We start from the raw sequence: 14596 nt of genomic DNA, 5'->3' as shown, positions 1-14596 counted from the left end.
CAGCATAGAGCCCCATGCGGGGCTCGAACCCACAAACTGTGAGATCATGACCTGAGCCGAAGCCGGACCCTCAACCGACTGAGCCACCCAGGCGCCCCAACCAGAATGTTTATTTTTGAGAGACAGAGAGACAGAGTGTGAGCAGGGGAGGGGCAGAGAGAGAGGGAGACACAGAATCTGAAACAGTCTCCAGTCTCCAAGCTGTCAACACAGAGCCCAACACGGGGCTGGAACCCACGAACCATGAGATCATGACCTCAGCTGATGTCGGACACTTAACCAACTGAGCCACCTAGGCGCCCCTCAGACTTTTTAATTGTTATTATATTTATGGTAATGTGTGATCAGTGATTTTTGATGTTACTATTGTAATTGTTTTGGGGTGCTGTGAACTTATATAAGATGGTGAACTTAAGTGGTAAGTGTGTGTGATTTTACCACTTCATTGGCTGTTTCCTCCATTTCTCTGCCTCTCCTCAGGCCTTCATATACCTTGAGACACAATGTTGAATTAGGCCAGTTAGTAACCCTACAGTGGCCTCTAAGTGTTCAAGTGAAAGGAAGGGTTCAGTGTCTTTCGCTTTACATCAAAACCTAGAAATAATTAAGCTTAGTGTGGAAGACCTATTAAAAGTTGAAATAAGCTAAAAGCTAGGCCTCTTGTACCAAGCAGCCAAGTTTTGAATGCAAAGGAAAAGTTTTTGAAGGAAAGTAAAAGCACTACTTCAATGAACCCACAAATGATAAGAAAGTGAAACAGACTTATTGCTGATATGGAGAAGGTTTGAATGGTCTGGACAGAAGATCAAACCAGCCACAACATTCCCTTAATCTAAAGCTTAATCCAGAGCAAGGGCCTAAATCTCTTCAATTCAGTGAAGGCTGAGAGAGGTGAGGAAGCTGAAGAAGAAAAGTCTGAAGCTAGCAGAGGTTGGCTCATAGGGTTTAAGGAAAGAAGCCACCTCCATAACATAAAAGTACAAGGTGAACCAGGAAGTGATGATATAGAAGCTGCAACCAGTTATCCAGAAGTCACTAAGAGAGTTAAATGAAGGTGGCTACACTAAACAACAGATTTTCTTTTTTTTTTTTTTTTTAATTTTTTTTGGGGCGCCTGGGTGGCGCAGTCGGTTAAGCGTCCGACTTCAGCCAGGTCACGATCTCACGGTCCGTGAGTTCGAGCCCCGCGTCAGGCTCTGGGCTGATGGCTCGGAGCCTGGAGCCTGTTTCCGATTCTGTGTCTCCCTCTCTCTCTGCCCCTCCCCCGTTCATGCTCTGTCTCTGTCTGTCCCATAAATAAATAAAAACGTTGAAAAAAAAAAATTAAAAAAAAAAATTTTTTTTTTAACGTTTATTTATTTTTGAGACAGAGACAGAACATCAATGGGGGAGGGCCAGAGAGAGAGGGAGACACAGAATCTGAAACAGGCTCCAGGCTCTGAGCTGTCAGCACAGAACCCGACGCGGGGCTCGAACTCACGGACCGTGAGATCGTGACCTGAGCCGAAGTCGGCTGCTTAACTGACTGAGCCACCCAGGCGCCCCTAAACAACAGATTTTCAATGTAGATGAAACAGCCTTCTATGAGAAGAAGATGCTCTTTAGCACTTCTGTAGCTAGAGAGGAAAAGTCAGTGCCGAAGCTTCAAAAGACAGACTGTCTTGTTAGGGCTAATGTAATTAGTGACTTGAAGTTGAAGCCAATGCTCATTGACCATTCTGAAAATCTTAGGGCCCTTAAGAATTGTGCTGAGTCTACTCTGCCTGTGGTCTGTGAATGAAACAGCAGTACCTGGATGATAGTACATCTGTTTTACAATATGGTTTACCATATATTTTAAGCCCACTGTTGAGCCTATTGCTTGGAAAAAAGATTGCTTTCAAAGTATTGCTGCTCATTGACAATGTACTTGATCATCCAAGAGCTCTGATGGAGCTATCCAATGTGAATAAAGTTTTTTTTCATGCCTACTAACACAACATCCATTCTGCAACCCATGGATCAAGGATGAATTTTGACTTCTAAGTCTTATTATTTAAGAACTACATTTTGGGGGCACCTGCGTGGCTCAGTTTGTTAAGCCTCTGACTCTTGATCTCAGCTGAGGTCATGATCTCACAGTTTGTGAGTTCAAGCCCCACGTTGGGCTCTGTACTGACAGTGCAGAGCCTACTTGGAGTTCTCTCTCCCTCTGTCTCTGCCCCTACCCCACTTGTGCTCTGTCTCTCTCTCTCTCAAAATAAGTAAACTTAAAAAAAATTAAGAAAAAAAAAAGGGAACTACGTTTTGAAAGGTTATAGCTGCCATAGATAGTGATTCCTCTGATGGATCTGGACCAAGTAAATTGAAAGCCTTACTGGAATTCGCCATTCTAGATGTTATTAGGCACATTCATGATACGTGGGAAGAGGTCAAAATACCAACATGAATAGGAGTTTGGAAGAAGTTGATTCCAACCCTCAGGGATGACATTGAAGGGCTCAAGACCTCAGTGGAGAAAGTCACTGTAGATGTGGTGGAAATAGCAAGAGAACTGGAATCAGAAGTAGAGTCTGAATATGTGACTGAATTGCTGCAATCTCATAATAAAACTTGAGTGCATGAGGAGTTGCTTCTTATTGGTGAGCTGAGAAAGTAGTTTTTTTTTTTTTATAGTTTTTTTAATGTTTGTTTATTTTTGAGAGAGAGAGACAGAGAGACAGAGCATGAGCAGCCTAATGTGGGGCTCAAACCCATGAACTGGGAGATCATAACCTGAGCCGAAGTTGGACGCTCAACCTACTGAGCCACCCAGGCATCCCGAATTTTGTGTTATGTATATATGTATGTATGTATCTATGTATGTATTTATCTATTTATTTATGAATAACAGAGAGAGAGAGAGAGACAGAACAGGGGAGAGGGAGAGAGAATCTTAAGCAGACTCCATGCCTAGAGTGGAGCCCGAAGAGGGACTTGATTTCACAACCTTGAGATCATGACCTGAGCTGAAATCAAGAGTTGGAACTTAACTGACTGAGCCACAAGTGCCCCATTCTAAATAAATAATTAAGTTTTGAGAGAGAGAGAGCGAGAGAGCGCAAGGGGGAGAGAGAGAGTGTGGAGCCCAGAGCATTGGCTCAAGCTTACCTGAAGCAGGGCTTGAGCTCACCGTATGCAGTGCTCAAACTCGTGAATCGTGAGATCATTACCTGAGCCAAAGTTGGGTGCTTAACTGACTGAGCCACCCAGGTGCGCCCCTCCCCCCCACCACGCCTTTTCTTATATTCTTTACAGATGTAGTATATTGTAGCTGTTATGTAAATAGTACATATTTATGAGACTGTGGGTACTGGACCTTGTAGAAATTCTTACATCATCTTCCACATTACTATCCAAGAACTGGATAGAATTTTCTCTTCCTTTTTTGGAGAATTTATCCTTTTGCTTATACAGTTAACCCTTGAACAATGCAAGGGTTAGGGGCACTGAACCCCTGTGTAGTCGATAGATCCAGGTGTAGCTTTTGACTCCCCTGAAACTTAAGTACTAATAGCCTACTGTTGACCAGAAGCCTTACCAATAACGGTTGATTAAGACATATTTCATATGTTTTACATATTACTGTATTCTCACAATAACCTAGGGAAGAGAAAAATCTTATTAAAATCACAAGGAAGAAAAAATACATTTACAGTAATATACTGTATTGAATAAAATTCACGTATAAGTGGACCTGTACAGTTCAAATCCATGTTGTTAAGGATGAACTGTAATCCATTCTTGGTATTCAGTGCTCAGTTTGGCATTCAGTCCTCACTTCCACCTCTTACCTGTAACCTCTGCCCCATTCCAATTGTAGATTTAGATCATGAGTTTGATAAAGTCGGTTAACACTTTTCCAAGGACTAATTGAGTTTAGTTTTGTTTTTGTTAGAAGGAGAGAGAATCTGAAGCAGGCTCCACGCTCAGTGCTGAGCCTGTCACAGGGCTTGATCCCACGACTCTGGGATCATGACCTGAGCCAAAATCAAGAGTTAGATGCTCAACCAACTGAGCCACCCAAGCGGCCCTCTATTCTAGTTAAAAAAAAAAATAGTATGTCAGATTTTAAAAGACATTTATTTTATATTTTTAGAGAACACGCAAGCTGGGGAGAGAGGCAGAGGGAGAGAGAGAATCCTAAGTAGGCTCCACACTCAGTCAGTGTGGAGCCCGACATGGGGCTGGATCCCATCACCCTGGGATTGTGACCTGAGCCAAAATTAAGAGTCAGGTCACTCAACTGACTGAGCCACCCAGGTGCCCCTTATTTACTTATTTTAAAGTAATCTCTACACCCAGTGTGGGGCTCGAACTCAACCTGAGATCAAGAGTCAGATGCTCTACTGACTGAGCCAGCCACATCCTCTGATTTTTGTTTTTTAATAGATAATAGATGTATGGCCTTGGGATAAAACAAAATGTTCAAATGGGTATTAATGAAACACACATGAAAAAGCCTGTGTTTTCACCCCATCCTACCTATACCTAGTCCCTTCTACCTAGTAGCCAGGATTATAAACTGTTTCTTTTGTATCTTTTTAGAGATAGTTGTATGCACATTATATCAAACTTTGTGAGTTCTTTGTGACTTGTAAAAGCAGACTAGAACAAGGATAGGACTTTATATACCTGATGTATTGCTGGGTGGTTGCACATACACACTTTATTTTGATCTGGAAATAGACTAGGCATACATACCTTTCATATCCTTAGATTAGGCCAGTTCCTTTAGGTGTGTAGTATTGCCAGTATTTATTGTCTTTTCTATAAGGAAAAAAAAATTCTATAATGACCAAAGGAGCAGAATCTTTCTGACTTTGAGTCTTAATAAGACCAGATCTTCAGTCTACCAATCTGTGTATTCTTTGAACAGGTAGAGTGAGGGTGGAAAAGAGGAGTGCTGCTGTTTCCTGACTTCTTGTGGGTTTTTTTTATCTATTTCTGGCCAAAATGAAATTGTGTCAAATGATGAACATATGGTAAATGATGGGGTAGGGTACAACAAACTATAGGCAGGCATTATCTTTCCTGGTTTTTTTCTCTCCCTTTTCTCTCTTGTGGAAGAGGCAGATAACATTTCTCTGTAAGCCATGAAGTTGTTTTTGAGAGAGAGAGAGAGAGAGCGCGCAAGTGGGCAAGGGACAGAGCGGCGGGGGGGGGGGGAGAGAGAGAGAGAGAGAGAGAAGCGGGGCTCCTGTTCACCTGAAGCAGGGCTCGAAGTCACGAACTGTGAGATCATGACCTGAGCCGAAGTCAGATGCTTAACCAACTGAACCACCTGGGTGCCCTGAAAGCCATGAAGTTCTAATGATGCTGCTATTTTTATTCACTTTGCAGTTCCTTCCTGGGCCATATATTCTCCTGAACACAGGTAATCCGTCAGCCAAGTTGAATAGTGGAGGGATTTGGTAATGCAGAATAACACTCAGTGGGGGCTCAGTTGTGTTCCACACATATTCTCCCCAAGCAGTCAGCTGTCCTGTTCCTACTTCAGCTGCTTAATCTTTAAAGATCCTTCTTCTGTCCTAAGAAGTTATGAAACTTTTTGCTGTATGTTTCCTGGTACATATGAGTTATTGCCACACTGACATGTACTCACAAACTGGTAACATGGTTGGTTATTACGAGGATTGCAGGCATGGGCGTGTGCTCCCTAGAAAGGCTGTGCTTAAAAGGGCTCTGCCCACCATAAAATTGCCCATATCCTTCAGTTGAGGGCTCTTGCTCTGGTTGGTTTATGTAAGCACCAGTATTACATAAGAGATATTCCTCTAGCTTGTTTAAGTCATAGTTCAGATACCTTTGTTCCTTACATATTCTACTCTGACTGGACATTACCCATTGTCTAAGAACTTAGAACTGTTCTCTTTCCAGAAGAGAAAGAAACAAAAGATACAGGGTCCTGTAAAGGGCTGCTTTATGTGTTTACTCAGCTGTTAGCACTGGTTTGTATACTTTCAGTGTTCAGGTTTTTTGTTATTTGGTTCTGCTTAACAAAAAGCAAGGTGATAACAACAGAGGAAATGTTGAAATAAGACTGAGCCTCAGTTTCTAAGTTTTAAAAGAGAATAACACATTCCCTGTTACAGCTCACAGAGTTGTGAGGAAAATCAAATGAAATCATAAATGTGATAGGATTTAAGACACTGTTAAAGGTTAAACAAATGGATATAGAACAGAATTCTGTGTTAAACTTGGCCTTGAGGATTTTTGCACAGTGAGGTTTTTTTTAATCCAATTTTGAAGAAGACTTTTTCTTAAGACCACCTCCATCAAATCTTCCACCTGAGTCTTCAAAGTAGACTGGTTGGTTCATTATTCAGGGTCCTAAAAGGAAACAGATTGCATATCCAAATTGAGTAATTTGAGAAAGATTTAATAAAGAGACTGTTTACAAATGGGTTGAAGGAAACCAGTGAGAGAGCAGAGTACCCTATAGCCAGCAATTCCAGAGCCTACATTAGTTCATCACCTCTGGGTCTAATAGGGCAAAGTATTGAGAGAGAATACCAGAATCTAAGAGTAGCTATATGGAGGGAACTGTGGGCTGCAGTAGTATGCAGCCAAATCATGGTGTTTTGGCAGGAGCTAGGGAAATAAATACTCTGACCTCCTTCTCCTCCTGCCCTTTGATTTTCTGCTGGTATACATCTGGTTACCCAAACCCAGCTGGAAGCCAGAGGGCAAGGGAGCCTGTGCATGCACTCTATATGGTCAGCTTCCTGGTACACAAAGCAAGGTGAGCAAGAATGGTGAGTGGATCTGGAAAGGCAAATAGATTCCTGGGTAGCATTCTGTGGTTACATGCTTAACTGAGGATTCTATAGTCATTTTGGCTTAGGGCTTTTAAATGTCTATTGTATACTTGAGACCCAGTTTGAATACCACCTGGTATAAATGTAAGAAACTGGCTGGAGGCCATATGGTTGGTGTACCTTACTGTTCCCATCTTGGTATTCAAGAGATGTGGGGAAACAGATTGCTGTTCTAGTGGTAAGAGCCATGAAAGAGGAGGAGGAGATGAGGAGCTAGAGATGGTGTCAGGTTTACTTGAGTTCAGAGGAAGTAGTAGAAAGTGCCGAGTCAGCTTTTAAAATCAGCTATGGTGGGGCACCTGGGTGGCTCAGCTGTTAAGTGTCTGACTTCGGCCGAGGTCGTGATCTCAAGGTTCATGAGTTCAAGCCCCGCGTCGGGCTCTGTGCTGACAGCTCAGAGCCTGGAGCCTGCCTCGGATCCTGTATCTCCTCCACTCTCTGCCTCTCCCCCACTTGCACTCTGTCTCTCTCAAAAATAAATAAAAATTAAAAAAAAAATCCTTAAAATCAATCAACCAACTGTGGTAGACAGATATGAGGTATGTATTCTCTGGCGCAGGCTCTGCATTTTCCAGAGATTCCTTTTTTGTTTTAGTTTTAATATTGTTAGTGTTTGTTTTTAGGAAAGGGGGACTGTAAGATAATATCCCCCTTTTTTCCCCATAAAGCTTAATTAATTAATTTAGAGCACAAGTGTAGGAGGGTCAGAAGAAGAAGAAGAGAATCTTAAGCAGGCTCCATGCTCAGCACAGAGCTCAACTTGGGGCTCAGTTCCACGACCTTAGGATCGTGACCTGAGCCAAAATCAAGAGTTGGATGCTCAACCAGTTGAGCCACCCAAGTGCCCCAAACCTTTTTTTTTGTTTTTTTTTTTTTTAATCTCTACACCAAACATGGGGCTCAAACTCATGACCCCATGACCCCAAGGTCAGGAATCATATGCTCTTCTGCCAGCCAGGCACCCCGGAAATATCCCTTTCTTGTTCTGATATGTTTTAATGGTTAATCTATATTTCCACTTGAATTTCAATAAATACATTAATATCATGACTTTTTTATCTGGAAATGAAGTGTGGTGATGCCAGCCTAGGCTGAATTCTGTGCTAGTCCACGCTACCTGTGGTTGCCTGACATCTCAATTTTAGTGGTTGGAATGTGCTCCTCTTTCCACCCATCCCCATCAAATTTTTACAACAGCTTTGTTGATATATAATTCACATACCATACAAATCACCCATTTAAAGTGTACAGTTCAGTGGCTTTTAGTGTTTTCACAGAGTTTGCATCCATTACCATAATCAGTTTTAGGACACTTTCATTACCCCCCAAAAGGAACCCCACTAACTTAACCACCAGCCCCTCCTACCCCCACCCCCTGCTGCCATTCTCTCATTACTCACCTCTCACAGTCATAGGTAATCTCTAATCTGCTAATCTAGAATAGATTTGCCAGTTCTAGACATTTCATATGAATGGAATCATACAATATGGGGTTCTTTGTGACTGACTCTTCAGTTTGCATGTTTTCAAGGTTCATCCATATATCTGTACTTCATTCTTTCTTATAGCTGAATAATAGTTTCATGTATGGATATACTACATTTTATCCATTCATCAGTTGATAGACATTTTTGTTGTTACCACTTTGGGCTACTATAAAAAATGCTATGAAATTTGTGTACAAGTTTTGTGTGGACATAATGTTTTTAATTCTCTTGGGTACATACCTAGGAGTGAAATTGCTGGGTCATATGATAACTCTGTGCTTAACTGTTTTAGGAATTGTCAAACTGTTTTTCAAAGCAGCTGTATCATTTTATGTTCCCATCAGCAGTGTAGAAGGGTTCCAAATTCTTTACATTCTCACCAACACTTGTTATTTTTTATTATAACATCAAACTTAGAACTTTTGATTAAAGTCATAATCCTTATATTCTAGCCATCCTAGTAGATATAAAGTGGTATCTCATTATGATAATGATTTGCATTGCCATAAAGCTCCTTATTAAGAATTTAATATCCTACACATCCTTCAAGATACAGCTGTCTTTTTGGGGGGTGCCCAGGTGGCTCAGTTTGTTGAGCATCTGGGTCTTGGTTTTGGCTGAGGTCATGATCTCATGGTTCGTGGGTTGAAGCCCTGCAACAGGCTCTGTGCTGACCGCTTGGAGCCTGCTTGGGATTCTCTGTCTCCCTCTCTCTGTGTCCCTCCCCAGTTCATGCATGTAATGTCTTTCTCAAAGCTAAATAAACATTAAAAAGTAAAGATACAACCATCTTTTTTGAGAAACTTTTTCCTCAGGATTTAACTGTTTTTTCTTTCATACTCTTGTACAATTTTGCTTGGATCCCCGTTAGCACACGTATGTCATTCTGCTAGTTATCTAGATTGTAAGCTCTGGTTTGTGAATTCCTTAATGGCTCCTTGTGGGTGTGTGTTTAAATTTATTATGAAATATTTCACTCCTACTCTTACGCATTTGTGAGTCCCCACTGCATCACATAGGGCTTGCACATAGTTGGTATTCAGATATTTATTGACTGACTCAAATAGTGCAAAGGGTCTCATGAATGATTATCAGGAGGTCTGTTATTTCTCAGGGAAAGTCAACTTTCTTTTATTAGGAGATACTATGATGGAATCAAGGAAATAATGTATTTTAGACAAAAATGTTCAGATATAAGGGCACTCAGTCAGTTAAGCATCTGACTTGATTTTGGCTTATGTCACAATCTCACGGTTCGTGGGTTCGAGCCCTGCATCAGGCGCCACCCTGGCAGTGCAGAGCCTGCTTGGGATTCTCTCTCTCTGCCTCTCCCCCACTCACACTTGCTCTGTCTCAAAATAGATAAATAAACTTAAAAAAAATGTTTAGATATATCATATGTCCTAGAGATCATTGGCTCCAGGGACATGTCTTATCCATATTCAAGTTGCAATAGGAATTTTGATGTCAGGCTAGTGGATTGTATATCTTTGAGATTCTTTAGGGGTTTATTAAAATGATACACAATTAGAGGCACCTGGGTGGCTCAGTCGGTTAAGCAACTGACTTTAGCTTAGGTCATGATCTCTCATGGTTCCTGAGTTTGAGCCCCACATCGGGCTCTGTGCTGACAGCTCAGAGCCTGGAGCCTGCTTTGTGTTCTTTGTCTCCCTCTCTCTCCCTGCCCCTCCCCTGCTTGTGCTCGCTCTCTGTCTCAAAAATAAATAAGTAAACATTAAAAAACAAAAAAAGGTAACACAATTAGCAAATGCCCTAAGTTTGTTTTACTCCTTTTAGTTAATGTCCATGCCCTGTATACTGTGTGCTAGGAACTTAGCTAGCTGGGATGAGGTTTTCTCCTGCTTTGATGATAATAATGTTAAGGGCCCCGGATGGGGATAACCTTGATGGCAAATGAATGGATATAGGATTTTCAAATTTTTTGAAATGCAAAATGAATGCTTGATCAGAATCTAATTTTCAGAATAAAGACAGTGTTTTACTTACATTATAATTTAGTTAACAAGTATCTTATCTGACTGGATCATTCTCTTAAAGATCTGATGAAAACTTAGTGATTGGGGGATAGCTGGCTGGCTCAGTTGGTACAGCAGGCTGCTCTTGATCTCAGGTCATGAGTTCAAGCCCCATGTTGGGCATGGAGCCTACGTAAAAAAAAACAACAAAACTTCGTGATTGGTAAGTAGGCATCGTATCATCTCTATCATTATGATCTCTTGAAAGAGAGCCAAAGGAAGAACACTGTCTTGTCTCCCAGTTTCCTATAACTCAGCAAGACCGGAAACATAAAATTCATGCTACAGGAAGAGGGGAGTTTGATTTTTTGTTTTTTTTTTTCCCCTGGTTGAAGTTGAAGGAGTTATACATTTCTGTTTCCCCATCCTAACAGCCCTTCCCCAGGTATTTATCCCTAGATATTCTTTTTTTTTTTTTTTTTTTAACGTTTATTTATTTTTGAGACAGAAAGAGACAGAGCATGAACAGGGGAGGGCCAGAGAGAGGGAGACACAGAATCTGAAACAGGGTCCAGGCTCTGAGCTGTCAGCACAGAGCCCGACGCGGGGCTCAAACTCACGGACCGCAAAATCATGACCTGAGCCGAAGTCGGCCGCTTAACTGACTGAGCCACCCAGGCGCCCCTATCCTTAGATATTCTTAATGGGATATATCACAGCGTTCTCTGCACATCCTTTTAAATACCACCTTACCAATCATTTAATTAGGCTTTTTCCTCACCTTCCTTCATGTCTAATATTGTCTAAATACTCTCATCATCTCTGGTCTCCCACCTCTCCGAACCAGCTTTGATAATGCAATTGAGATATGTGATACCATTTCTCTGCGGTAAACCCATAATCTTTCCTATTCACTTCCAGAATTAAATCTCCTTCTTAAGAAGACTGGTACTGGTACTCTTTTACTGGGTAACTATATGTATTTCTTTGATACATAATATGCTAGCATCCTTTATTTCTGAAGGCTTTTTTTTGTTCTGTTTTGTTTTTTAGAATGAGTGGGGGAAAAGGAGAGAAATAATTTTTTTTAATTTATTTTTTGAGAGAGCGTGTGAGCGTTCATGGGCATACCAGCGGGGGAGTGGCAGAGGGAGAGAATCTCAAGCAGGCTGCACACTCAGTGCAGAGCCCACCAAGGGGGCTTGATCCTGCAACCCTGGGATCATGACCTGAGCCGAGATCAAGAATTGGTCGCTCAACCAATGGAGCCACCCAGGCAATTCCTCTGAAGGCATGTTTAATAATCTCATGTATCTAAGATTCTAGGCCAAATGTGAGGGACTTTGTTTAAAGAATTCACATTAACATTGGAATTATAGGGCATAGTACAGTTCTGAATCATGTTCTACATGGCCACTAATCCAAATGACTTCAGGAGTTTCACCTACATGAATACAAACCAAGGTTATAAGTAAAAACTTACCTATCTTTCTTTTTCTTCTGGGAGCAAAACAAAATTACATGTCATTCAAAAGGATGAAGTTAATTGATAGATACTATAGTAGATTTATATCCCTTCCTGAAGAGAACCTGGTATACTAACAAGTCAGCCATTTTAGTTTCTCTAATAACCCTGAATTTTATCCTCACATGAAAATGACATGTTTTAGGGCATAACTATAAAAAGCAAATTAGCTTTAAGATTTATGGTCTGCTTTGAGTTATGAAATCTTCCATAGTTCAGCAGGATTAAGGGAAGAAATATCTTGCGCTTCACTTTGTAGGTTAGGCCTGACAGATGACCAGTGACCTCAGAGAACTATTTCAGTAGGAGTCAAGAGAGATAAAACTGCCCTGTCCTTCCCTTACTGATAAGAATATCTCAGTTCTCTGGACCTTTCTAAATACTACCTTTTTCTCTCTTACATAGGTAAACATGGATTTTTAGTTTACATTAGTTATTATGTCTTTACAAATCATTTTGTTTTGGGAAGCCAGATAAGCTATTCTTAGGGGCTTTCTCAGCTGTTTGTTTGTTTTTTTTTCCTTCTCTTGGATTGTCTTACCTTTCAAAATGAATAAATAAATATGTATACCATTTCTCTTTGGAGCCAAACCTATGTGGCAATTTCAGAAGCTGCATAAAAATATCAAGAGACAAAAGTCGTGGTTTGTTTTTTTTTTTTCATTTTTCGTTTTCTGGTTTTTGGTTTTTGTTTTTTTTTTTTTTCTTTTCTTAGCCATATCTTTTTTCCTAGGAATTTTTCTGCCCTACAGCAAGTTTATTATTGACTAAGCCATATTTTTAAATTATAGCTAAGACCTTAGTATTAAAACCAAGGTTTATAGCTATGTAGCAAATCAATAATTTAAGTTTATTTCTTTACTTAGTAACCCTTGTGTTCTTTTCTGGACAGTACTGGCATCCTTGATACTTTCTGTTAGACATATTCTCTCATATTGGGACAGGGGATAAACTCAGGCAAATGGTCTCCTGTGCCAGTGCTTGGCACATGGTCTTATGACACTAGAGTTGCTTTTTCTGTTTTGTTGGTGTCATCATTATCATCATCATCATCACCCCAGGCATAGAATATCCTTTGGCTTTCTCAGCCTAAGGATAAACAATAGTAATTCCTTAGAGATGAGGAAAGACCTATATTATTGAATGATCTCCAGTAGTGATCTTGCTCTGAACTCTGGAACAGCCATGATTAGAACATAGGTCACAGTTTTCTTAACTGTACTTAATTTTTTTTAATGTTTATTTTTGAGAGAGACAGAGTATGAGCAGGGGAGGGGCAGAGAGAGAGGAAGACAATCTGAAGCAGGCTTCAGGCTCCAAGCTGTCAGCACAGAGCCCGACACAGGGCTCGAACTCGCAAACTGTGAGATCATGACCTGAGCCAAAGTCGGAGGCTTAACCTACTGTGCCACCCAGGTGTCCCTTGACTGTACTTTAAATCGGGTGGTGCGATTATGATAGTAATGATAATAGAGGGGGCCTAGACCCACTAGTATTTGATTATTATTGCAGATCTAGTAATTCAGTGGAGATTTCAATGTCATTCAGTTTTTTTTTTTTAATGTTTATTTTTTTTTTTAATTTTTTTTTTTCAACCTTTATTTATTTTTGGGACAGAGAGAGACAGAGTATGAACGGGGGAGGGGCAGAGAGAGAGGGAGACACAGAATCGGAAGCAGGCTCCAGGCTCTGAGCCATCAGCCCAGAGCCTGACGCGGGGCTCCAACTCACGGACTGTGAGATCGTGACCTGGCTGAAGTCAGACGCTTAACCGACTGCGCCACCCAGGCGCCCCTAATGTTTGTTTATTTTTGAGAGAGAGAGCGTTTTTTTAAAACCTTTAACAAGCTTATTTTGGCCTCTCATTATTCCTGAAACATAGGTAAGACAGTTATGTATTTTCTTATTCTATGGCAGAATGGCAGAGAGGAATTTTTTTAGTTTCTGTTTTGTTTTTGTTTTTTAATTCTCTATTGAGTTAATTGCTATTAAAGTTTGGAATCATTCTTTGCAAGGAGCCAGGATCTTCCTCACTCTCCAGTATTTAAATGTATAATCTTCTGATCTTCTGTTGCTCATGTCTCTCTGCAGCCATATGTGTCACTGTCTCAGCAAATGGCACCACCTAGTCCAAGCAGCAGTACCCCTAACAGCAACAGTGGGAGCAGTGGAAATGACCAGCTGAGCAAAACCAACCTCTATATCCGGGGATTGCAACCAGGCACTACTGACCAAGACCTTGTCAAATTGTGCCAGTCGTAAGTTGGCAGACATGTGGGTAGGCTTCGAGGGACAGTACAGGTTTGGCGATACTGACTTCTTGACAAATACTCTTGTCCTGAAATGCAGTATTATTTGTCACAAGATTTCTTAGCAGCCCCTCTTAAATTCTACCTGTTATTAATACATGAAACCTTCTTGCGTTTCTCTGAGGAAAGCCAGCATAGGGCTGGCCTTTGAAGCCTAATAGGTGACTGTGTACTCAGAACTGATGGTCTTTGTGGAAAGATTCCCATCCTTACACCTCAAATTGAAATGCTCAGTATCGCTAAAGATACTGATTAGAAGGCAGTGAGAGTTGGCAGTGCAGTAGGGATAGAAGAAAGTGGAAGTAACCAATTGAATTGTACATTTAGGAGAGTTTCTGCTGATAGAAGTAATCTCAGTGAACCAGAGGAGCTCTCAAATTAGTGGATAAAGGAGACGGTGGAGAAAGAGGCTGACACTCTGCATATACCCCCCTAAAGACCTTTGGGGTTCTTCAGAGTG

At 41.0% G+C, this 14596-nt stretch overlaps 1 protein-coding gene across 2 annotated transcripts in view; it reads left to right on the top strand.

Moving 5' to 3' along the window:
• RBMS2 (RNA binding motif single stranded interacting protein 2) overlaps positions 1 to 14596 on the top strand; it is a 65669-nt gene that overhangs the window by 24184 nt on the left and 26889 nt on the right. For both annotated transcript variants that reach the window (XM_086713056.1, XM_025926352.2), the window contains one exon: positions 13919 to 14085. In XM_086713056.1, the coding sequence (XP_086569182.1) occupies positions 13943 to 14085 (143 nt within the window). In that variant the 5' untranslated portion in view covers positions 13919 to 13942. The remainder of the gene's footprint in view (positions 1 to 13918; positions 14086 to 14596) is intronic.

The sequence above is a fragment of the Puma concolor genome, chromosome B4 (genome assembly GCF_028749965.1).
Source record: "Puma concolor isolate L17-30 chromosome B4, mPumCon1.1.hap2, whole genome shotgun sequence".
Lineage (NCBI taxonomy): Eukaryota > Metazoa > Chordata > Mammalia > Carnivora > Felidae > Puma > Puma concolor.
Note: the sequence above shows the minus strand (reverse complement) of the source record. Positions and strands in the feature narration are given on the sequence as shown.